The sequence below is a fragment of the Pelodiscus sinensis genome, chromosome 1, assembly GCF_049634645.1.
Source record: "Pelodiscus sinensis isolate JC-2024 chromosome 1, ASM4963464v1, whole genome shotgun sequence".
NCBI classification, from domain to species: Eukaryota; Metazoa; Chordata; order Testudines; family Trionychidae; genus Pelodiscus; species Pelodiscus sinensis.
Window position 1 is genome coordinate 160,906,395 of NC_134711.1, and position 25,261 is coordinate 160,931,655.

Genomic DNA, 25,261 nt, shown 5'->3' on the forward strand with positions numbered 1-25,261 from the left:
GGTTATCTCTGAGTTCATGCTTTTTGTTTTACCTTAACTTATGCTTATGATATACACTAAAACATATGTGAGATATGTGTAAAACTTCTAATTTTTGGGATACTTTACGAGGTCCTTAACAAGGAATGGTTCCTATTCAATGTAACTCTAGTACACATGTCACTATGGGAGGCTAACGGGGCAGGAGCCCCCCTGAAGTTTGGATCTCTGGATTTCATACTTGAGGTCTGCTTAAAGCCCATGCCGTAGCTCCAGAGGCAGTTCTTAAATGCAACAGTTTGATCTGCTTGCAGCTTTGCCCTCATTATAAAAAGAGGGAGGCAGGGTGATTAAGAATAACAAAAGGCTGTGCATTCAAGCAATTGAAGGATCATTAGATCATCATAAAAACATTGTGGAATGGGAATGAGAGTTGTGCTCCAGGGATCTGAATTTGGACCACTGCTGTTAAACTTCTCATAAATGTTCCTGAAAAAGGGGTAAACAGTGACGAATCCAAAGGTGACTGCAAAGTGTTACAAAGGGATCTCACAAAACTGGGTGATTGGGCAACACAAGGGCAGATACAATTCAGAGTTCATAAATGCAAAGTAATGTACATGGAAGAATATAATCCTAACTATAGATACAAAAATGATGGGGTCTAAAATAGCTGTTACCACTCAAGAAAGAGATCTTGGAATCACTGTGGATAGTTCCCTGAAAACATCTGCTCAATGTGCACGTCAGTCTAAAAACTAAAAAGCTAATAGAATATTGGGAATCATGAAGAAAGGAATATGTAATAAGACAAAATACAGGTTGAACCTCCTAAATCCGGGACTCTCTGGTCCAGCAACATTTGTGGTCTGGCAGGGCAAGGGATGTTGCTGGACCAAAAAGCCCCCCACCTTGGCCTGGAGCCCCCAGCATCAACAGGGCCAGGCGGTGACTGGGGAGCCCCAGCCCCTGCCAGGGAACCCCCAACATCAGCAGGGCCAGGTGGCGGCTCGGGAGCCCCCACTCAGGCTGGGTGGCCCTTAACAGGAGGGAGCCCCGAAGGACACCCTGCGGCAGTGAGACTGGCAGTAGTCAAGCAGTCCCTCCCAGGAACTGCTGGAGACCCTGGGGCAGCGGGTGAGCAGCAGGGTGGGGAGCTGTGGCAGACAGCTTTAGTGGAGCCAGCAGCAGGGCAGGAAGCCCCAGGAAGAGGAGCCCAGGAGCAGAGCAGCCAGCAGGAGAGCACTGGCCTCGCCTGGACCGGCAAACTCTCTGATCTGAGACAGCTCAGGTCCCTGGGGTACCGGACCAGAGGGCTCCAACCTGCACTATATTGCCGCTAGGCATTGTATGCCCACATCTTGAATACCTTATGCAAATCTGATCAGCCCATCTAAAAAAAGATATATTGTATTTGGAAAAGGTACAGAAAGGGCATTAGAAATGGTTAGGAATAAATAGGAGAGAATACTGGGACTTTTCATCATGGAAAAGACATGACTAAATGGGGTAGGGATACGTTAGAAGTCATAAGAACATAAGAACAGCCATAATGGATCAGACCAAAGGTCCATCTAGCCCAATATCCTGTCTTCTGACAGTAGCCAATGCCAGATGCCCCAGCGGGAGTGAACAGAACAGGTAATCGTCAAGTGATCTTCCTCATGTTATCTATTTCCAGTCCCTGACAAACAATGGCTAGGAACACCTTTCCTACCCATTCTGGCTAATATTTATTTATAGACTTATCCGTCCATGAATTTCTCCAGTTCTTTTTCAAACATGAAGAAAAACTTCCTTTTGTTTGTTTTAAGCCTGCTACCTATTAATTTAATTTGGTGACCCCAAGTTCTTTCGGTATGGGAACAAGAAACTTTTCCTTATTCACTTTCTCCATATCTGTCATGATCTTATAGACCTCTATCATATCCCCCTTTAGTCTCCTCTTTTTTAAAATGAAAAATCCCGGTCTTTTTAATCTCTCTTTATATGTCACCCGTTCCAAACCCCTAAACATTTCTGTTGCCATTACCTGAACTGTTTCCAATGCCAATATATCTTTTTTGAGGTGAGGTGATCACATCTGTACGCAGTATTCAAGATGTGGACATACCATGGATTTATATAGAGGCAATAAGATATTATCTGTCTTTTTCTCTATCCCTTTTTTAATGGTTCCTAACATTCTGTTTGCTTTTTTGACTACTGCGGCACATTGAGTGGATGTTTTCAGAGAACTATCCACAATGACTCTAAGATCTCTCTCTCTTGAGTGGTTATAGCTAAATTAGTCCCCATGATTTTGTATGTAAAGTTGGGATTATTTTTTCCATTGTGCATTACTTTGCATTTATCAACATTAATATTCATTTACTATTTTGTTGCCTAAGCATTTAGTTTTGTGAGATCTTTTGAAGCTCTTCATAGTCTGCTTTTGTCTTAACTATCTTGAGCAGTTTAGCATCATCTGCAGATTTTGCCACCTCACTGTTTTCCCCTTCTCTAGATCATTTATAAATAGGTTGAATAGGATTGGTCCCAGGACAGACCCTTGAGGGACTCCACTACTTACCTCTCTTCATTCTGAAAACTGACCATTTTTTTCTACCCTTTGTTTCCTGTCTTTTAACCAGTTATCAATCCATGAGAGGCCCTTCCATCTTATCTCATGACAACTTACTTTGGTGAGGGACCTTGTCAAAGGCTTTCTAGAAATCTAAGTATACTATATCTACTGGACCCCCCCTTGTCAACATGCTTGTTGACTCCCTCAAAGAACTCTAGATAATAAGACAAAATGCCATATTATTTCCATATAAAGTCATTGTATGCCCACATCTTGAATACTGTATGCAGATCTAGTTTAGAAAATCAGGTCTAGAAAATCATGAATGGTGTGGAAAAATAGAATAAGGAAGTATTATTCATTCCTTCATTAACATAACTCAACAAGTTGCACCAATTAAATTTATAGGCAGCAGATTTAAAACAAACAAAATAAATTATTTTTTCACAATCTATTTGTGGAACTCTTTACCAGAAGATGGTGGAAAGGCCCAAACTATAATAGGGTTCCAATAAGAACAAAATAAGTTCCAGTAGGATAGGTCCATCAATGGCTTCTAACCAGGATGGTCAAGGATTGTGTCCTTAGCTTCTGTTTGCCAGAAGCTAGGAATGGGTGACAAAGGATGGATCATGATAATTGCCTCTTTTGTTTATTCCTTTTGAAGCATCTGGCATTGGCCATTGTTGGAAGACTGGATACAGGGCAAGAAGGACCATTGGACTGATACAGTGTAGCTATTCTGGTGTTCTTACATAGAGCTGAAATGTATCCGCTCTCTGCTATAACCTACTATACCCCAGACTCCTTCCACAGTTGAAGGAGTCCTGATGGGGTGTGTGTCTCTCCACAGAGTTAGTAACAAAGTAAGAATATACATTAAAATGTTACGGCTAACTAGTGTCCCTTAGGTTACTTGCCATAAGATCTCAGAACTAGCCACATTATTCTGAAAATGTAAATAATTTTCTGAGCCAACTATCCACACACAACTGGCTAAATAGCCACAAATGGCTAGTGGCTAGTGTGTTGGACACCACAGGTTTATATGGTAATTAGATATAGTGCTCTTGTCAGATAACGGCTAAGTTGTCCGCCATTGTGATATGCACAAGTTGCCCCCACCAAATCTGAAATGGTGCCCCGGCGTCACTATTGATTTTGTACTCTGATAAATGTCTTTAGAAAATGCACACACAGTTGATAAAGTTGTTAAAGAACCATAGCATACTGTGATAATCCCCAAATTGCAGAAATCAGCAGGATCTGATCCTATATACATAACAGCAGCGTGCCCTGAAAAAGAAGCACAATTTATCTGAATCAGAACACTTTTTAAAATTTGCTGTATAACCTCTGTAATTTTATTCAGTCAATACACTGGGTCTGTGAGCATTGTTCTTCACTGAAAAATTCTATTGCAACTCCTTTTCTGAAATGGCAACAGGGATTTGATTTTCCAATAGCACATGGCAGAGCAAGTTTTTAACAAATGCTAGTTATAGTTGTTTTAATATTTACATAATGCCATATTTATACAAGGAAAAAATGCTAGCCAAAATACTCAATCTTGCCCCCCAAAAGTTTAAAATATAAAAGTATGAGCAGGTTTTTTCTTCATAATGCCTTACATGCACTACAAAACTAATGTTAATAATAGTGGAATGCTGGATTTCTGGAGTTAAACCCTGCTTCCTTGTTTGGTAAAAGCTCCCTTAGTAACAACTGCAAGATTTGGCCTACAACAGTGCATAAAGTAAAAAGTGAATGTTGTATTTAATTCTGACAGTAGTGAGACCTTTGGTCATTCTTATCAATTCAGTGAATTCAAGAATCTAGGTTCAATTCTCAAACACTGACTATGGTTATGTCTGCACTGGAAGGGTTTGGAGACAAAAGTGTTGTCGACATGCAGAAGTTGCCAAAAGTGAAAACCAGTCAAACTGTTTTTTCTGCTTCCCATTTTCGACAATTCCTGGCACCCTGTCAACAGATAGAGCAAAGTAATGTGGGTAAGCATCCCACAATGCAGAGTTGTAGGAAGGCAGAAGTGATCTCGCACTTCTTGGGATTCTCTCTTGTAGCGCTGTGAGCTCTCCATACTAAGGAATGTCAAAGCAGCACAACAGTCTCTCTAGTTCTACTACCACAGCAACAACCTGCCTGCTGCTGTGTTTCTAGCAGGGCAAAAGAGAAACACTTCAATGATTTTCTCTTTGTTCCTCAAATGGAACAGCTCACTTAGCTTTCAGATACTTCCCGGAGCTTTGAAAGGGAGGAGGGCACAAGCCTGCAGGGCAGCAGAGATCACAAAACACTAAGCACAGTGAGGTCAGGCATTATGGAATACTGGTGGAAGCCAGTTCTCTCAACAAAACAAAGATCAGACTCTACACTGGCTTTTTGTTGGCAATAAAGGGAGGGGGAAAGACAAACATCTCTCCCAGGGGTGGAAGTTTTTTATCGCCAAAACTGGGTGTATTTCATTACAAAAGTCACATTGCAGTGTAAATGCTCTCACTGTTTTGTCTCCAGACGACATGTTTGGTGACAAAATGTGCCAATGTAGACAAGCCTTAATTTGAAAAATAGAAAACAAAACCTTTCTCTTTACACTGGCTGTCTATACTGGCAATTGAAACCCAAAACTTTTGTCATTTCAGAGGTAGTAAATATTCACCCCTTGCTCCCCTCAAGGCTGGCCTTAGGGAAAATGGCACCCTGAGCAAACATATTTCGGTGCTCAACATTATGTGGGTGTGATGCCCTCTCATTGACCTTGGCCCCCATGGACTTCCCACCCTCCCTTCATCCCAAAGACCTGTTCCTCTTCCTTTACCCCTAACCCCTGCACCTTGGTCACTCCTAACTCTTGCTTGCACCCAGGTGAGGAAACTGACCTTGCTATACAAAACAGCTGGCATTACTGCTTGCTCACCCCAGGGCTGTTGCTTCTTCTGCCTCTCACATTCCCCTTGGGGAGGGGGCAAGGAGAAGGCAGCCCTCCCATTGGCCGAGAACAGCCAGGGCGAGTGACTTGGCCAGAGAAGAACCAGAACCACAGCTGCGTGGCTGCAGCACAGACGGGGAGCAATATCTAGATCCTAAGTGGTTTGATACTTATTCCACATGCTGTGCAGTTTGATACATTTCATCTACCACTATGTGCCTGTCTTCTTGGGAACTTGAGTTACCATCATCACATCCCTTCATGTTCTGCTCTCTGTAGTGGGCTCTCAAAACAGTTTAACTCAAAGTTCCTTCTCTTAGGCTACATCTAGACTGCAGAGTTTTTCCAGGATAGCAGAGGTATCTCAGAAAAACTCCGCCATGTCCAGTGAATGCGTCTGCTCTTCCAAAAAATTTTCATAAGGAAGAAGGGCTCTTCTGAAAGAGGAATCTTTTCCCAGTATAGACGGGCCAAAATTCAGGAAAAGCCTCTTCTGAAAAAACAATTGGAAAAAGGAATGCAAATTGCAGATAAAGCTCCATAGTCTAGATATAGCCTTATATTCAAAACATTCTATCACAGCACTGACAACCTGTAAGACTACTATTCCTTCCCCAACCATAAGCATCCATAACAGCTGTGTGTTCCACTGGAACCATGGGAATGGTGACTAGGGAGCTAAAGGTGAGCACAGGAGAGAACTTTCACAGTTGCCAACTTTAGACCTTGGCATTTATTTCCACAAGAGATGGCCACAGCACTTGCCATGTTCAGAAATTAATGCAAAACTTGTACCATTGGTTTCCCTGTCCCTTAGTAATAGCTGAATACCTACAACAGATCCTTTTTTCCTCAAGGCCAGGAAAAGGGAAGAGGGCTATTCTATGCATCTGCCTTGTTTTTAAATACTTGAAAGATGCTTTGATATTACAGCAGCTTCAGGGGGTGGCTGAGTTAGTCTGTTACAGAAAAAAGGACAAATGGTCTGGTAGCACTTTATAGACTAACAAAACATGTAGATGGTATCATGAGCTTTCCTGGGAGTTCTGGTCATCTGAAGAAGTGGGCTGTGCCCACGAAAGCTCATGATACCATCTACATATTTTGTTAGTCTATAAAGTGCTACCAGACCATTTGTTGGTTTTTTATATATATTACAGGGATATCAGCCATCTGACCTGCTAGATTTATAGTTGTATTGAGTCTCAGTTTAGTCTCTCTGCAATCTTAGGGTAACTCCCCTAATCTGTGTGTCAGTTTCCACAACAATGACAGGGGATATTCAGAGGCAGATTTTGAAATCCCACCCACTCAAGAGTTAGTTCAGATCTGCACCATTGGGGGCTTTTTGGTGTGTGGGGTCGGGCTATCTCCGGAGCTGGCAATTCAGGAACAGGTCAGGCGTTTGCTCTCCTAATGCGCGTGCCCAAAGCCGGGCAAGGGCTGGAAGGCATCATGGAGCAGCCAGACCGCAGAACAAGCCTGGGACAGGAGGAGGACTCGCCCCTGACTCTCCCGCAACACGTGACTTTGTGTGCGGGCGGCGCGCTCCCCGGCACCAGCCGCGCCTGGAGCCCCAGGGACCGAGCCGCTTGGCTCCGTTTTGCGCCGCGGGTCTCTCGGCGCAGGGGATTGGCGGAGGAGACGAGGGCGGGGCTAGCGCGTCAGGGGCGGGGCTGCCGGGGGGGCGGAGCTAGTGCCGGAGGGGACGGGGCTGCCGGGGGGCGGGGCTAAGGCGGGAGGGGAAGGGGGCGGAGCAGCGGCGTGGTCGCCTAGGTAACGACGCAGGAGGTGGATGCCGGTAGGGCCCAGGGCTCCGGTGGGTTCTAGTGGGGCCGGGCGGGGGGAGGCTGCTGGGTCCGGCCCCGCGTCAGTGACCGGGCGCGTGAGCTGCCGCCGGGCCCGCGCCGCGCGTTCCCCGGGGCGGGAGGTGCCTGGCTCTGGCCGAGCGGCCCGGTGCTGCCGCCCCCTGCTCGTGAGTCCGTGCGCGCCCTTCCCTCGCCCCAGCCTGTTCGGGGCGCCGCGTGCGCTGTGGCCTCGCCTTGGCGTCTGGCAGCTTCCCGGGTGCAAGTGGGGTTAGTTTATAGACCCGTAAACTGCAAAGCGGGGTGGGTGGGGCACGCGGGTGACTTAGGAGGCGCAGGGCGCCCCTGCCAAAATGCTAATTGGCGCCTGGGTGACCCTTCTGACCGGCCCTCCCTGCATCGCCCCTCCCCAGGCACCCACAGTGGGAAATCATCTAGTCCAGTGGTTGCCCTCTAGTAGATCTTGGAGACAGATGATCCTGACTGGTTTGGTCAGAAAGCTATCAAGCGCTGGCACTTCATTTGCCCTTCCAGCCACTGGCATGCTGCTCCTGCCCTCTGCCTTGGAGCTGCCCCCTCTCCCAGCCTCCTGCTTGCTGTGCAGAGTATGGGAAGGAGAAGAAGGGGGTGCTGATGTCAGGGTGTCCTTCCTCCCCCCGCTCTTGTATCCTATCTCCCCAGAGAGAAGGGGATGGAGGGAGCTTGGCAGTGCAAATCTCTGCCACTGGCACATGCTGAGTGTGTGTCTGTCATTCTCACAAACACACACTGTCCTTCACTCTCATCTCACAACCGAACACACACAAGGGGGTTGTTTTTACTTTTACTGCCTGCAAAGTGTGTTATTTTTGATTTTTGACTGGTCTATGCATTTCATAACTTCATTTCTCTTATGCTTAAATTTAATATTCTGAGTAGGGAGCTCTAAAATGCCTAACCTGGTGTGGCTGGAGTAATTATCCCTATGGTAATTGCTGCTCCTGGAAGTGACTGGCATGTCCCTGCAGCCCCTGAGAAAGGCAGGGCTGGGGGGGTCTCCACATGGTGTCCTTGCCTGCAGACACCACTTCTTTGGCTCCCGTTGATCAGTACAGGCAGTCCCCAACTTACGTGGATCCGACTTATGTCGGATCCGCACTTACGAACGGGGCTTTCTCGCCCCGGAGGTCGAGGTAGCGGATTGCTACCTGTGAGCTCCGGGGCGAGAGAGCCCCGTTCGTAAGCTGCTCTGGTGCCCCTGGTCTGCTGGAGACCGTCTCCAGCAGACCAGGGGCACCGGGCGGGTTCCCACGCTTCTGAGGCTTTGCCAGGGGCACCGGGCGGGTTCCCGCGCTTCTGAGGCTTTGCCAGGGGAACCGCCGCTGCTGCCGCTTCAGTCCCGGTGCCTGTGGTCTGCTGGGGACCGTCCCCAGCAGACCACAGGCACCGGGACTGAAGCCGCAGCCGCGGGGGGGGGGTCCCGCGCCTCTGAGACTTTGCCAGAGCAAAGCCACAGAGGCGCGGCACCCCGTTGCCTCTGCGGCTCTGCTCCCCGTGTCCCTGGTCTGCTGGGGGGGGGGCGTGGCTAGTGTGCCCCCCCCCCCAGCAGACTAGGCTTTTGTTTTGGACCCTGGAGCAGAGCAGCTGGAGCGCTGCCGATTGGTCCTGCAGCACCGCTCTGGGCACTACTGGACCAACCCGGCAGCACCCCAGCTGCTCTGCCCCAGGTCCTGATTCAGCCGCTGCTGGTCAGTTTCAGCAGTGGCTGAATCAGGACACCTGGGGCAGAGCAGCTGGGGTGCTGCTGGGTTGGTCCAGTAGTGCCAAGGAGCAAGGAGCGGTGCTACTGGAGCAACCCAGCAGCACCCCAGCTGCTCTGCCCCAGGCGTCCCCAAGTCAGCTGCTGCTGAAACTGACCAGCTCTGACTACAGGAAGCCCGAGGCAGAGTTGCTCTGCCCCAGGCTTCCTGGAATCAGCGCTGATCAGTTTCAGCAGCAGCTGACTTGGGGAAGCTTGGGGTTCTTAAGTTGAATCTGTATGTAAGTCAGAACTGGCGGTCAGTTTCAGCAGCGGCTGAATCTGGAAGCCAGTTCCGACTTACATACAGATTCAACTTAAGAACAAACCTACAGTCCCTATCTTGTACGTAACCCACCTGTAATGGGGAACTGTGGCCAGTAGAAGCTGTGGGCTTAGTGCCTGTAGATGAGGGGCAGCACATGGCACCATGGAGACATTGCTGTACATGCCAGCTGCTTTCAGGAGTGGTGCAGGACCAGAGCAGGAGTAAGCCTGCCTTAACTACACTGCTCCACCACCCAGAGGCCATCTCACTTAAATGGTGCCCAGCTAAAGCCTGCTTCCTGAATCCTGCTGGGGCTCTTGTATATTTTGAAGGTGGAAGTGCCTATCAACTAGTCAATGTAAATTCCATCAACTACTCAACTAGTAAATTAATCACTAGTTAACATCCCTGTGCCCATCACTCATTTTTCCCCCAGTGTATTAGGTTCTATCCTATATCTATCTATTTATCTCATCCACTGACATCAGTTACAGCTGGGTTTGCTCAGCTATTAAGCAAAGACCACTGGGTTCCAAGTTGAATACCCTGAATATGATGAACACACAATTATTGCCCATGTGAAGTATGGTTTCAGGAATTTGCCTAGCATCATATAGTAACTCTGGCAGGTGTCCTAATATACTTCTCCAGAACAGCATTAAACTGACTTAACCAAGATGCTATTGTTTCACTTCCTGTAATGATAATCTTCTGTCTTATTCAGTATACACCTTCAACTTCTGCAATAAACGAGACGGGGTCTTATAGACATTAGTCTCCTTTACTACACAATCCTCATTCATTCTCTGTACACTGAATGAGGCAGGAAAAAGGAGTGTGTGTGTCACAAGGCATTAGGGATGTTAGCATATAGTTGAGTAAGCAATTAATTGATGAGCCTGGACTTAACCATTAATTCTAGCTACTACACACACTGCCTCTTTGCTGCCTCTGTATTAGTGACAGCAAGGGTGAGGGAGGTGAGAGCTGGTGCCTGTCGGAAGCCGGCTTTATCCCACAAAGCTGCCTGTCCCTTTGCCCCCATGCTATTGCCTCTAATAAAGACCAGGTGGGAGCTGATGCTTGGGGGGAATCCTAAAATCCCCCCCCCCCCAAAGCACCAGCTTCATAGAGCTGCGTGCCTCCTGCACTGCTGCCTTTGTAGAAGAGGCAGCAGTATGGTGGGGGGAGGGAGGAGCAAGAGGGATGCTGTTGCAGCCTCTGTCTGCGATGGGCCTGGGGAGTCTGGTCCATCATGGGAAGATGCTGCTGCCGCCCCGCACTGTTGCCTCTGTATTAGAGACAGCAGCGCGGGGCAGGAGGCAAGAACCGGTCTGTGTGGGGAGCTGGTCCCCTGCAGTGCTGCCAATGTTCTGTTCCTGTATTTTCTTGTAAAATATGTGTTTTGATTAATATTCATATTAAGATTTCAGCATTAAATATGCCCGGTATGCATAATGTGGGTGAGGTAATGCTGATGTGAAAACTTCACTTTTCATAATCTTAAAATAAATATATTTACAGTATAACTTCTGTGTTATATTATAATCGCTATTTCAGGTGATCTTGTCAGTTTTAGAAAACATCAGCTCTTGAGAGAAGTGTGTACCTTTTATAGGATTCTTTGCTCCTTCTGTCAACTTTGGAGTGACTTTTTTTTAATCATCAAACTATCAAAAGTGACCAAGACAGCTAAAGGGGGAGAAGGGCTTACAGGTTTGTCATACTGTACTATAGAATAGACAACAGAAAGCATCTTTCCTCTTTGGCTGCTCTTTGTTAATATAAATAAATCTCTTGTGCAAGTGACAGAATGACATGTTTTGGAGAAGAAGATTCTTGTCAGGTTCATTTGACAATGTATAAGCTTTACATTTGTAACCAGGAATGTAAAAAGCTTTTATTGTACCAAATGGAATCCAGAAGAAAAATGAAAATTAACTAGTTCTTATAGTTCATTGGAAAACACATATTTGTACAAGAAATACTATTGGTAGCAAATAAGTTAAACTACTTCAATGAAAACTTACTCAAGATTAATGTTGCTGAACATATAGCTACACAGTAGATCAGTAGAATTCCCAATGCAGAGTGTTTCAGCCATAGAAATTATAAACCTGTTCTATGTAGTCTTTCTACTACCTCTACTTTTGCCATGTGTTCTTCACCGTAATTTTCTTTTTAAATGTCTGATATCGGTTATCATATTGTAAGGGGTTGTGGAGCTACTGAGACTGAATATTCTTTATCAGCTTTCCTTACCTCCTCCCAACCTCCAGGATGTTTTTTGGTAATCTAAATACACCAACCAAGTCTGGAACTGAGTTGTATATAGTTTTGCTCTCTATATAGAGGGGATTTTTTCTCTGAAAATTCTTTTGTGATTATACATGTTTTATTAGCATGTGCCACAGACGTTCACTGTCAATTATCATCTGTTGAAATTATTTCTGATTGTAGCTTTCATAGACTGCCGGTTCTTAAATTTCAAGTAATAGACTAATTGAATAGTCAATGCATTTTGCATCAACTATTTGATTAGTTGATAGGGTGCCTCTACCTTTGAAGTGTAGCAACAGCCCTAGGGCTGTTGCTACACTTCAAAGGAGAAAATGCCTCATGAAGCTTGGGATCAGCTAGGGACTCCACCCCTGACCCTGGGCTCCATGCAGCGCTGCCACTTTGAAACACCACGGGGAGCCTAGCCTCAGTCTCTACGTGGTGTTTCAAAGTGGCAGCGCTGTACAGAGCCCAGGGTCAGTGGGGGAGTCCCCAGCTGATCCCGGGCTTCGTGCGGTGTTGCTGCTTTGAGATGCCATGAACAGTCTGGGGCCACCCCAGCTGGCCCGGGCTGAGCATGGGGTTTAAAGTGGCAGTGCCACGTGGAGCCCAGAGCTGGCCCCAGCTCCATGCAGTGCTGCCACTTTGAAGTACCTCTGCCTCTCTCTGCCCTCCTCCACACTTGTTGCCTCTTTTTGATAGAGGCAGCAAGGTGGGGGAGGGGAAGCGACTAGTTGACTAGCCTGTTGACTAGTCATTCACATCCCTAATATGTAGTATGTCCAGGCAGATGCTGTAAAATAATTCACAACATAAGCCCTTTTTAGTCCACCTGCTGCTGAGTAACCTTAGTGAGACAGTTTCTTGACCTGAGTAACAATTTGGCTTCTCTCTGACAAGTAGTTGTGTGTTAGGTTATATGGCTACATCTCTGACTAATCTGTCTTAATCAGTTTCTGGTTATAGTGAATTATTTTCTGATGTATAGTTTTTAATATCAACATAAGTAACTAATTTCAGTTAACCGTACTGCATATATAATTCTGTTTTCAATAACCTTCAAGTGGGTGTGTGAAAAGGAAATGTTACTTTGCAAAATGACAATGTGAAGATTTTTATAATGTAAATTGTAGGGATGTCAATGCGTACCTGTGAACTCAGTTAACCGATAAGCCTGGGAGCCAGTTTGCAAAGCCAGCTTTAAGCCGGCTATCACAAAGTCACCTGCCCCCTCTCACTGCCTCCCATCCCGCCTCCCAGAGCCTCCCTGCTATCTCCTAGAGCTGTTGCCGCCTCTCCCCCCACCTCCTCAATGCTGCCTCTGGTACACTCCCCACATGTAGCAGCTCCTGTTGAGCTACCTGTTCCCCATGCTGCTGCTTCTGGGCTTGCAGGGAGCTGGCTTAAAAGCTGCCTGTTCCCCTGCATGTAAACATTAATAATTCAGCGGTTATACGTTTACACAAACGTATTTTAACATCACTGGTAATTTGTGATAACTGGCTGGATTTCTGATAGTTTAATATATAATTCTCGTTGGTAAAGTTTAGTTAATGATGATGAAGTTCTACAGTCTTGTTGGCATTTGCATCACTAGAATGTTTGACTAATGATTCATTGGCTAGCAATACTACAAGGACATTGTGCTATGTAGACCAGGGTTATAAGCAGCCAATCTACTTTTGTGTTAGGCTTCTTCACAATAATCAGCTTATGCTCTGTTTACTCTCTGTATTAACCAAACCTGCTGTGACACAGCTTGGGAGGGGGTCTTATTTGTATTGTCCTCTTGAAAGCCTTAGGACTTCTGGCCCACATGTATACCTACTGTGCTGTACCTGTAACCATTTTAAATAGCAATTTCCTTTTCTATTCTTCTGAACTGCAGGTGTTCTCTGCATTAAATCAGAATCATGGGATTGTTTGATAAACTAGCTGGGTGGCTTGGTCTGAAGAAAAAGGAAGTTCATGTTTTGTGCCTTGGGTTGGACAATAGTGGCAAAACAACTATCATTAATAAACTTAAACCTTCAAATGTAAGTAGCCTCCTAGTTCACTACTGTTATGAAATGCTACTGCAAAGTAGATGATTGTGTACACTATTTTAGATTCTATTATCCTAGACATAATTGTGGAGGAAAAAGGTGGAAATCTGTTTATAAGTTTAGGACAATATAATGTGTGTAAGAAAGCTTCAGACTATTTGTAAACCTGGCTTTATATGTGTGAGTATATACATATTTTTAAAACAGCCACCACCACCTATTAATATGCCTACTATCTTCTCAAATCATAGGATTAGAAAGGGTTTATGATGGATGTGAAAACTGTTTTTATTTTGAATAAATATTATAGTTTGAAGTTCTAATGGTTGGGACAAATACAGTTTTACAGCAGCTAGCACTTGTTTACAGCCATATTACAGCCATAATATTTGTCTTAGTCTTTAAGGTGCCACAGGACTACTCATTGTTATTAATTTCCTAGTTATGTCGCACCATTTTTAAATCAATAATAGTCTAACAACAATATGTATAGTATCATGAGCTTTTGTGGGCAAAACTCATTTCATCAAATGGTTTTACCCTCAAAAGCTCATGATACTATATATATTTCTGTTGGTCTCTAAGGTGCCACAGGACTACTCATTGTTCTTAAAATTACAGGCTAACACAACTACCCAACTGAGACTTCAGGAAATTAATAGTGAGAATGCAAAACTTTTATGAAGAATTCATCATTGATACTTTTCCAAATTAATGGATTGTGACCCTCAGGTATACTAAGCCATTGATTAAAAAGAGAGTATGAATTCACCATCAACATCTTTTGTAATGTGTGCATATATTGCTCTTTGTTCTGATTTGGCAATAAGACTGAATGCCTTATATAATGACTTGTGGCACTGAAATCTGGAGACTTCCCTAGCTTTTTATTTCCTTGCATTCAAGTATTCTGGTGGGTTACACGTAGCCTGATGTAACCTTAACTGTTGTTAAATGTAGTCATTTGTTAACATCCTATTATATATTTAGTTGAAGATAATCTTAAAAGAGGAGATTTTTTTAATAAAAAGAAGTCCTATCGAGTTGCAATTTATAAAGTTAGTGAGCCCAATGTTTTTTTGCTTCAGTAATTTTGTTTCTGTTAAAATGTAATTAGGTCTATACATGTAAATTAGATATCTATAACATTACTTTTTAGCAATGCATAGATGCTAGCTGTTGCAACTACTATTTTATTTTTATGGCTTTGTTCTCAAAAGTGATGACTTTGAAACTTTATTATAATATCTGTAGTATTATAGTGCAGTATCCAGAGCATGGGTCAAGTCTTTAAGTTAGTACTAGTATATGGCAGTGGGCACAATAAAACCCCCTAAAATAGATAATATAGATAATTATGTGAGTCAAGCAAATAGAAATGGTCTCTTTGTGTTTAATTCATCGACCACATTTTGGTAGTTATTTGTGAACGTATTGTAAAATGAAATATGCAGTAACATTACCTTCTGATAAAAATGTAACAAACTTCATTAGATCAGAGTCTCTAAAAATTACTAACTCTGATAAATGAATTAGTTTATCTGACAAATTGCTTTGAACTGTCAGCTAATCATCAAAGTACAAAGCCAATGATTGTATTTTAGGCAGAACAGTCACCTTGCAAAAGAGCTTGACAGAGGCATTTTTAAAAAAAAAACCTCCCACTTTTCCCTGCCAGCTACAATTTTGTTCTCAGCTAGTTACAGATAACTACTTTGAATTTCTTAACTAATTTCTAGTATAAGATATCCTTGAAGGAAAGTGGAACCTTTGTTGTTCAGTGCAGAGTTATGACATCTTATTGATGGGAACTAGTGGCAACTACTTCTGATGGTGGTGAAAATAATTTTTTTCATAATGATTTCAAAGATTAATAAACTAAGCCAGTTTTAGTGTATATATGGGAGAAAACCAGTTTCTTGTAAACATCTTATTTATAAATAAGGCTTTAGAGCCCTTATTTTTCTCAAATAGCTAGATTCTTTTCAATTTTATTGATTTTTCATAAAGATTTTGACATTGGGCCACTTTTCCAGAGAAGTTGCACTGGTAACCAGGCTTGTTGTGCTGCGGTGTTCTGTTTTGTTCCGACATTTCATCCTTAGGTAAACATAGTACTATCTTTGAAGTGCACTGGTAGATAACAAATAGGGTAATAACCCAAACCAGTGGTCACCAACCAGTAGATTGGGATCTACTGGTAGATCATGGAGCCTCTGACGGGTAATCCTGACTGGTTTGGCCAGGAAGCTATCAAGCACTGGCACTTCAGTTGGCTCTCCACCCACTGTCGTGCTGCTCCTGCCGCTGCCTTGGAACTGCTCCCCTGGGAGCCTCCTGCTTGCTGTGCAGGGTGTAGGAGGGAGAAAACAGGGGCACTGATGTCAGTGTGTCCCTCCCTCCACTCATTTCTCTCTTATGCTTAAATTTAATTCTTTGAGTAGTGAGTTCTAAAATGCCTAACCTGTCATGGCTGGAATCGTCCCTATGGGAACTGCTGCTCCTAGAAGTGGCTGGCATGTTCCTGCAGCCCCCATGAAAGGGAAAGCAGGGGTCTCCACATGCTGTCCTTGCCTGCAACTCCCGTTGATCAATAGTGGAGAGCTGTGGCTAATAGAAGCTGTGGCATTAGTGCCTGTAGATGAGGGGCAGCACATGGTGCCAATGAGCCATTGCTGTACATGCCAGCTGCTTTCAGGAGTGGTACAGGGCCAGGGCAGGAGTAAGCCTGCCTTAACCCCACTACTTCACCCCCCGGAAGCTGGCTCAGTTAAGTCGTGCCCAGCCAGAGCCTACTTCCTGAACCCCCTCCTGCATCTTACCTCCTGTCCCAGACATGAGTTCCCCTGCACTCAAATTCCTTCATAGAGCTTGCACCCTGAACCCTCTCCTAGACCCCAATCCACCACCCTGGGCTAAGCCCAGAGCCCCTCCCACATTCAGAACCCTTTGGCCCAAGACCAAAGCCTGCATCCCAACTCCCTACCAGCCTGGTGAAAATGAGTGAGGTTCGGAGAGGAAGGGGGATGAAGTGAGCAAGGAGAGGCCTCTGAGAGGGGGTGGAGCAGGGGTGGGGCCTCATAGAAGGGGCATGAAGGAAGTGGGGCAAGGGTATTTGGGTTTGAGGTAGATCTTACATTGCACTTAAATTGAAAAAGTGATCTTATGGTTGAAAAGGTTGGAGACTACTGACCTAAACATTCAAGCTACTGCTTCCCAATTAGAAATGTAAATCCCATTTAACTAGTGAACTGGTTAAACTTTGTTTAAATGGTTAACTCGTTAAATGAGGGGTGGGTGTAGGGTGCAGCATACCCCTGCCCACGGTGCACTGGGCTGGGCCTGCCACATATGCGGGTTGCTTCGGATGGGCTGGAGTGCCCCGTGCCTGCAATGGGCTTCAGCCACCACTGGTTAACCATAGCGCCTCACCCGTTAAGGGTCAGGCTAACCGGTTAACCATTCACATCGCTATTCCCAACATAAATAGGTTACTGCTGTAGCTTGTGATAAGGAATATTAGGGTAATATATTGTCTCTTTATGTTTTAAAAGTGTTGAGGTACAGGCAGTCCCCGGGTTACGTACAAGATAGGGACTGTAGGTTTGTTCTTAAGTTGAATCTGTATGTAAGTCGGAACTGGCGTCCAAATTCAGCCGCTGCTGAAACTGATCAGTTTCAACAGCGGCTGAATCTGGACGCCAGTTCTGACTTACATACAGATTCAACTTAAGAACCCCAGGCATCCCCAAGTCAGCTGCTGCTGAAACTGATCAGCGGCTGATTCCAGGAAGCCTGGGGCAGAGCAACTCTGCGTCGGGCTTCCTGTAGTCAGCGCTGGTCAGTTTCAGCAGCGGCTGACTTGGGGACTCCTGGGGCAGAGCAGCTGGGGTGCTGCTGGGTTGCTCCAGTAGCGCGGCTTCTCGGCGCTACTGGAGCAACCCAGCAGCACCCCAGCTGCTCTGCCCCAGGCGTCCTGATTCAGCCGCTGCTGAAATGGACCAACCCGGCAGCCCCCAGCTGCTCTACCCCAGGGGTAGGCAAGAAAAGCCTGGTCTGCTGGGGGGGGGGGGGAGGGCACTAGCTGCACCCCCCTCCCCCCCAGCAGACCAGGGAGACGGGGTTTTGCTCCATCTCCCTGGTCTGCTGACCTGGGAGACGCGGAGCAAAGCCGCAGAGCACGCGAGCAGCGGGACAGTCCAGGCGCGCCGTGGCTGTCCCACTGAGGGCATGCTCCGAGGCTTTGCTCCCCATCTCCCTGGTCTGCTGGTCGGGAGACAGGGAGCAAAGCCGCAGAGCACGCCCACAGAGGGACAGCTCAAGCCCGCCCGGGCTGTCCCGCTGTGGGCGTGCTCCAAGGCTTTGCTCCCCGTCTCCCTGCACACCAGGGAGACGGGGAGCAGCTTTTCTCGCCCCAGAGAATGGGGGCGGCGGACCGCGGTGCATCTGGGCGGCCCGCCGCTCCCGTCCTCCGGGGCGAGAAAAGCCCTGTTCGTAACTGCGGATCCGACATAAGTCGGATCCGCGTAACTCGGGGACTGCCTATATAATATACTTTGGGTTGAAATTGTGACCTCCAGAGGGTAAAAATACTTGGATTCTTCATATTGTAACCTCATTGGTAATTCTTCAATTCAAAAAGCTATCACTTAGCTCTGATAGTATGTCACTTAGCCCTGTACCTAAACTATAACTGAAAGTTTGTTTAAAAAAGCAAGGGAATTCAATATTAAGGCTAAAACATCTTCACTTCCAAGCCTTAACCCAAAGGTAATACAGAGTCTCCATTTTTTTGCTAGAAAATCCAAAACTTGGATCTTGAGAAAGTGGAAATTCTGGGAAAGTCCATTAAGTACCTGTCATGTCTATCCAGAGATCTTCTGTTTCTAAAATGTTTCCTGAAGACTATATATTGCATCAAAATGTTATGGTATATTAATAGTTTAGAAATAAGATCTTATTTCAGGAGCTGTTTCTAATTTACAATGTGTTCGTTGTAAAATATTAATTTTCTCTCTCTTTTTTTTTAAGGCTCAAACTCAAGACATAGTTCCAACAATAGGATTCAGTATAGAAAAATTCAAGACATCCAGGTAACATCACTTTTGTGTACATGAAATTCATCTCTTTTTATCTTTCAGTGTGATGTAATCAATGTAAACATGATGATCTATGCCAGTGTTTCTCAACCTTTCTTTATAAAGTACCCCTTTAAAAAAAAAAAGTACCCCCAGTACCTACAGTTTTCAGACACACACAATTTTTTCCACCATTGCAATACATTTGTTTAAACGACTTAATCATAGCCGGCGGGCGATGAAATTTTTGGATGTAAAAAGTATAAAAATAATAAAACACTGTAAAACTTAAAACAAAAATTCAGTTTTCTCCAAATTTTAGTTGTGTTGATGTACCCCCCCAGACTTCTCTCGTGTACCCCTAAGGGTACTTGTACCACTGGTTGAGAAACACTGATCTATGCTGATATAATAAGGTGTCATTTGAGTCACGCATGTTGCTATATCACAAAGAGGCTAACGTTTTTCAGTTTCACATGAGAGTCTTAAGTTTCTTGAGTCCTGGCCTCACTTATAGAATTGATAGGGCTGGAATTCTACCAATTCAGTGTGTGTAATCTTTAGACATGTCTCAGATCACTGAAATGTAACCTGTAATAGGTTAAGAAGTATCACTGAGATACTCTGAAGAGATCTCATTCTTAGCTCATTAACTAGAAAATGGAGGCTGTAGCCTTAGCAATATGAAAGCTGCATTGATTAAAGTCAGGAAAAGAGAGGGGAAATGATCAGTTTCAAGAAACCTGGGTAAAAGGGCAATTGCCTCAACACACCTCACTTGTGTGTCTAAAAAAATGAAAATACTATGAGAGAATTATGAAACATTTAATGTACCTTGACAATACTTTGAAAAAATGTGTAGCCAGTCTTCAAACTAATGTGCCCTACTCATTAGGAGACTTGCAAAAAATTAATGAGTTTCTTGCTTGAACTAGGACAGGAGTGGGCAGTAATTTTTGGCGGGGGGGGCACTCCAAGATTTTGGAAAATGGTCAAGGGCTATGAGGTCTAGGATAGAGGTTGGGCACAGAAGGGCGCATGGGATAAAGGTCTGGGGTGCAGGAGATGATGTGAGGTCTGAGAGGGAGTTTGGGTACATCTAGACTACATGCCTCTGGCGACAGAGGCATGTAGATTAGGCTACCCGGCATAGGAAAATGAAGCAGTGATTTAAATAATCGCCGCTTCATTTAAATTTAAATAGCTGCCGCGCTGAGCCGATCAGCTGTTTGTCAGCTCAGCACTGTTGTCTGGACGCTCCGCGGTCGACATCAAAGGCATTTGTCGACCTCCCAGGTATGCCTCCTGGGATGAGGTTTACCTGGGAGGTCGACAAATGCCTTTGATGTCGACTGCAGAGCATCCAGACTACCGCGCTGAGCCGACAAATAGCTGATCAGCTTAGCGCAGCAGCCATGTACATTTAAATGAAGCGGCGATTATTTAAATCGCCGCTTCATTTTTCTATGCCGGGTAGCCTAATCTACATGCCTCTGTCACTAGAGGCATGTAGTCTAGATGTACCCTCTGAGTGAAGGGGGGGTGACCTGGATCAGGGGATTGGGATGTAGGGTTAGGGAGGGGATATGGGTGCAGGAGAGGATTCTGGCCTTGGGAAGGGGCACTAGGAGGTGGTGCAAAGGCTGGGAGGCAGTTGTGACCTGGGAGAAGGGGGTGCAGACTGCAGAGGGTGTGGGTGATGACTTGGGGCAGGGGATTGGGGTGCAGGATCTGAGAATATGTGTGGGTGCAGGAAAAGATTCTGGCCTGAGGGGTGTAGGAGGAGATACAGTGTCTGGGAGGGTATGTCTACACTACCACCCTAGTTCGAACTAGGGTGGTTAATGTAGTCAATCGAAGTTGCAAATGAAGCCCGGGATTTAAATATCCCGGGCTTCATTTGCATCTTGCCGGGCGCCGCCATTTTTAAATCCCCGGTAGTTCGGACTCCGTGCCCGCGGCTACACGCGGCACAGAGTAGGTAGTTCGAATTAGGCTTTCTAATTTGAACTATGGTTACTCCTCGTAGCCAATCTCTCCGCTACTGTAGGCTGGTTGTTTCTGGCTAATAGGTGCTGAAGATTGGGCTGGGGGCAGGGAGATCCCATGAATCTGCCCCCTTCCTGCAGAGCAGAGAGCTGCACGGACTGCGCTTTAAACCGCGCAGCTGTGTGCCTGAGGGTCCTGGCAGGGTGGTCTGCGGGCTGGATCTGGTGTCTTGGCAGGCCGGATTCAGCCCGCAGGCTGTATTTTGCCCAGCCCTGAACTAGGATGACTAGGACTGATGGGAATAAAATTTGTATAAGACCTAGCTATTGCATTCAGAGTTCTTGATCAATTAATTGTTTTTGGGTCACCTTATATCACCTACAAATCACAGCATCACAGGGTGCTATGATGTATACTGTCCTCCCCTCTTTCTGTTTTGCGATCCTTTATTTGCTTATTAAATTGGTTAGCAGGGGAGAATAGCAGTCACATTTTCATACACAACCAGAGTGTTTAAAAAGTTTGTTTCAGCTCATTAAAGATTCGTCTGACTTGCTAAGTCCTAGTCTACACTAGGGAGTTATTTCAAAATAACAAGTGGAGCATCCACACTACCAAGCCCATTATTTTGAAGTAATAACTCCCGCTTATCATGAGGAATAATGCTTTTTTAGAAATTATTTCTAAATAGCATGAGTGTGGATGTTCAGCTGCTGCTATTTTTTAAAAAATAATTGGCCTCCAAAGGCCTTGTAACTGTATTTGTGGCCTTTCTGGCCACACCTGACAATTCTAGTGTTCCCTTTCTCTCTACCCGTACGTAAGAAGGTCACTATATAACTCAGTGATGGAAATGTAGCCGTGTTAGTCTGGTGTAGCTGAAACAAAAAACAGGACTATGTAGCACTTTAAAGACTAACAAGATGGTTTATTAGATGATGAGCTTTCGTGGGCCAGACCCACTTCCTCAGATCTGAGGAAGTGGGTCTGGCCCACGAAAGCTCATCATCTAATAAACCATCTTGTTAGTCTTTAAAGTGCTACATAGTCCTGTATTTTATATAACTCAGATGTGCTGTGACAAAATGCTAAGTACCATCTCCCTCACAGGTCTTTCAGCTTTTAAAAAAAATCTTCATTTCTGTTTTCAAGGAGTAAAAGGTGAGCAGATTTCCCTCTTCTGCTGTTTCCTGTGGTGCTGACCTTATGTGGGGCTTGCAGCAGCAGGGCCCAGCTCCACTTAGTGTATTCTACTGTGGAGAGGATGGTGGACACGGGAGTTACAGACCTAGTACTTTTTTTAGGTCTTTAGGGATCTGAGTCATTTCCCTCTGTAGAAAATATCTAATACAAATACAGAATAATTTCAGGAGGCCAGCTTTGCCCATATTTTGCTTATTTTCATTTATATGGATTCACAAGTTAATCAAAAATTTGTTTTGTAACTCTTTCATAAATGGATTTATGATTGTGCATAGTGTGGATGTTAAAAGGGTTTACCAGTAAGCAGGAGGTTATTGGCATGCTTAATGGTTAACCAGCCCTTGCTGGTGACCTCTGGCAGTAGCCAGCTGTGTGAGGCTGGCGGCTGTGGCAGGGCTGGAGTTAAAATGGTTAAACACGTAACTGTTTTAACATCCCTAGTGCTTTGTGTTTGGGTTAAATGTTGAAGCTACGTTAGACCATTTATCTATTTATCTGCTTGTGAAAACCACAAATTTAAATACTACATTATAAGGATTTTAATGAAGGATAGTTCTGCCCACTGAAGCCAGTGAAAGCCACATGTGCATATTAAAAGCATGCTATCAAATTTTAAAATCACATCCATCTGAATTTCATTTGCCTATTATTGTACCAAAGGCTACTATGGTTGACTTACAGAAAACACACTTCACCCTCTATTTTTTAAGGTTATTTATTTTTCTATTTGATACTATTTATGTAGTCAGTTAGTTTCCTTGGCTGTTTGTGTGGTCTTTCCACAGAGCAGGAAGGGGAAGAGAAATTTTTTTTTATGGGTAATTATTATTGTAGTACCACAAAAATGGGTAGGAAGGCTGAGAGCTGGTGTCATATCTGATTTTTTTTAATATGCTGTGTTTAAATTTGATTGTACATTTAAAAGTGTTAAAGGAAATGAGGAAACTTTTTGTTCTGTTGGATCTTTACCTCACTCTTTCTTCCTTTGCAGTTTGTCTTTTACAGTGTTTGATATGTCAGGCCAAGGCAGATACAGAAACTTATGGGAACATTACTACAAGTAAGTTTAAAAAAAAAAAAGTTGCTGTTAATAGTAAAAAAAAATTAATCTAGACAAAGGTATACAAGTTACAAGAGCTGCTTGTTCATGCTAGACAAATTAAGATTGGAAATAAGGAACAAGTTTTTTTTTAAGTGAGGGTATTTAACCCTCAGCACAACAATGAGTTTGGTGGATTCTCCATAGCCAGAAAAGCTTTAAATTAAGATGTTTTTCTAGAAAGCATGCTCTAGTCCAAACAGAAATTAATTCATGGAAGGCCTATTGCCTTTGTTATATAGAGGTTTTACTAGATGATTACACTGACCCCATCTGGTTTTTGTAATATATGAAAATTCAAAAGTGTGGTTTTACCAGCCTCTTTCATTATTATTAGTCCTAAAATTCATAATGATGGCTTTATAAGCAGCTTAGCTGAGTCATGAAGGAATGTGGATTTTATGCTACTGATGTTACTAAGAATATTGTTCTCCAACAAAGCTTTAAGCAACATCCTACTTCTAAACTAATTGACTTGGAGTTATCCAGTGCTTTATAATGATTATGGTAGCTCGTTAAGTATTCTTGAATTGATATATCAAGCTTGTGGTAGATCCAGCTGTGTGTTTTCAATTAAACGCTAATACTTGATGCAGGTTTATACTGGTTTGTTAGTATGAATTATTCAAAACACACTTTGCTTAGAACAATAAAATATGGGATACAAAGAGCATGAGGAGTCAAAAAATAAGGCGACTTATGAAGTTATAGCAAACATATATACAGTAAACTTCCGATAATCCAGCACCTTTAGGACCCAGGGGGTGCCAGATTATCAGATATGCCAGAGTACCGGAAGTGGGCTATGGGGTGGGAGGGTTGGCGGGGAACTGTGCAGCCTGGGAGAAGGCGGCACTACGGGACCAACCCGGAAGAACCCCAGCTGCTCTGCCCCCAGCTTCCCCAAGTCAGCCACTGGTCGGTTTCAGCAGTGGCTGACTTGGAGAAGCCGGGGGCAGAGCAGCTGGGGTGCTGCCGGGTTGGTCCTGTAGTGCCGCCCCTCACCTGAGCGGCGCTGCGGGACCAACCCGGCAGCACTTCAGCTGCTCTGCCCCCGGCTTCCCCGAGTCAGCCGCTGGTCAGTTTCAGCAGCAGCGGACTTGGGGAAGCTGGGGGCAGAGTAGCTGGGGTGCTCTGCCGCAGGGCTTCCCAAGTCTACCGCTGCTAAAACTGACCAGCGGCGGATTTGCAGAAGCTGGGGGCAGAGCAGCTCCAATTGTGCGGCTGGCTGGAGCACGTCCGGGTTCCAGTTGGTGCTGGACTATCAGGAGTACTGGACCACTGGATGCCAGACAATTGGAGTTTTACTGTATATGGGGATTGTATTAGTACTCTGAGAGCAGCATAGAAAAGTAAAGATTTAAACACTTAAAGGTTGGGGAATCACTGAAATAGAGGTTGGATTTCTTATCATTTTTCTTTAAAAAAGTCCTGTAGCACCTTATAGACCAGTGTTTCCCAAACGATGGAAAAAAAATGCCAGGCCTCAGCGTGCCTGGTGGCTGCCGGCCCTTAGGCCGAGTCGACCCATTCGGTCTCTCCCCAGCTCTGCCTGGAGCGGGCTGCGGGCCCCGGACAACCCCCCACCCCTCTCCACCTCCAGAGCGTTCCCCTTGGCCCCGGTTCCTGCCGCGCGCAGCCTCTCCTTGCCGCCTGCCGCCTATGTGCGGTGTTGCATGTGGGCGGGGAGGACGCCTGGGCATGACGTGACGTCACGGCCTGGGGTTTTGAAACCCGCGGGAAGCACATTGCGGGGCCTGGCTGGTTCCGGGTTTGGCCTCTGGGGCCTGAGTGCGGACTCTGGCCCCGCAATGTGGAAGGAGAAGGTAGGGAACTGGCTCATGCGGCGGCGGAGGCGAGGAGAGGAGAGGAGAGGAGGGGGGGGAAGGGGTGGAAGGAGAAGGGGCTTGGTCGGGGGAGGGAAAGGCACCAAGGGACAGGGGTGCAGGAGAGAGAGACAAATGCCAGGGGGCCAAGTTCAGACCATGAGGGAAAGGGTAGGAGGGGAGGTGTCAGTGGGAGAGGGGACAGGGTGACCCTGAGAGAGGAGGAGAGGGGAAGGGCACTGGGGGCTGGAGGGGGAGGTGCTGGGAGAAGGTTTGAAAGAAGGGGTGGGCATGAGGAAAGTCAGGATGGAGCAAATCGTGTGTGAGGGCACAGAGGGGCAGGAGGGGAATGGGGCAGAGACTGGTGAGGGGGTGGGTATTAGGGAAAAAGAGGGC

At 45.4% G+C, this 25,261-nt stretch overlaps 1 protein-coding gene across 4 annotated transcripts in view; it reads left to right on the plus strand.

Moving 5' to 3' along the window:
• The first annotated feature begins 7,220 nt into the window (after positions 1 to 7,220).
• Positions 7,221 to 25,261, plus strand: part of ARL6 (ARF like GTPase 6) — a 40,709-nt gene continuing 22,668 nt past the window's right edge. The window contains exons 1-4 of one of the 4 annotated variants that reach the window (XM_075908962.1): positions 7,221 to 7,296; positions 13,514 to 13,661; positions 18,702 to 18,763; positions 22,932 to 23,000. In XM_075908962.1, coding sequence (XP_075765077.1) covers positions 13,539 to 13,661; positions 18,702 to 18,763; positions 22,932 to 23,000 — 254 coding nt within the window. In that variant the 5' untranslated portion in view covers positions 7,221 to 7,296; positions 13,514 to 13,538. The other 3 variants (XM_075908966.1, XM_075908954.1, XM_075908972.1) reach the window with 3 other exon arrangements.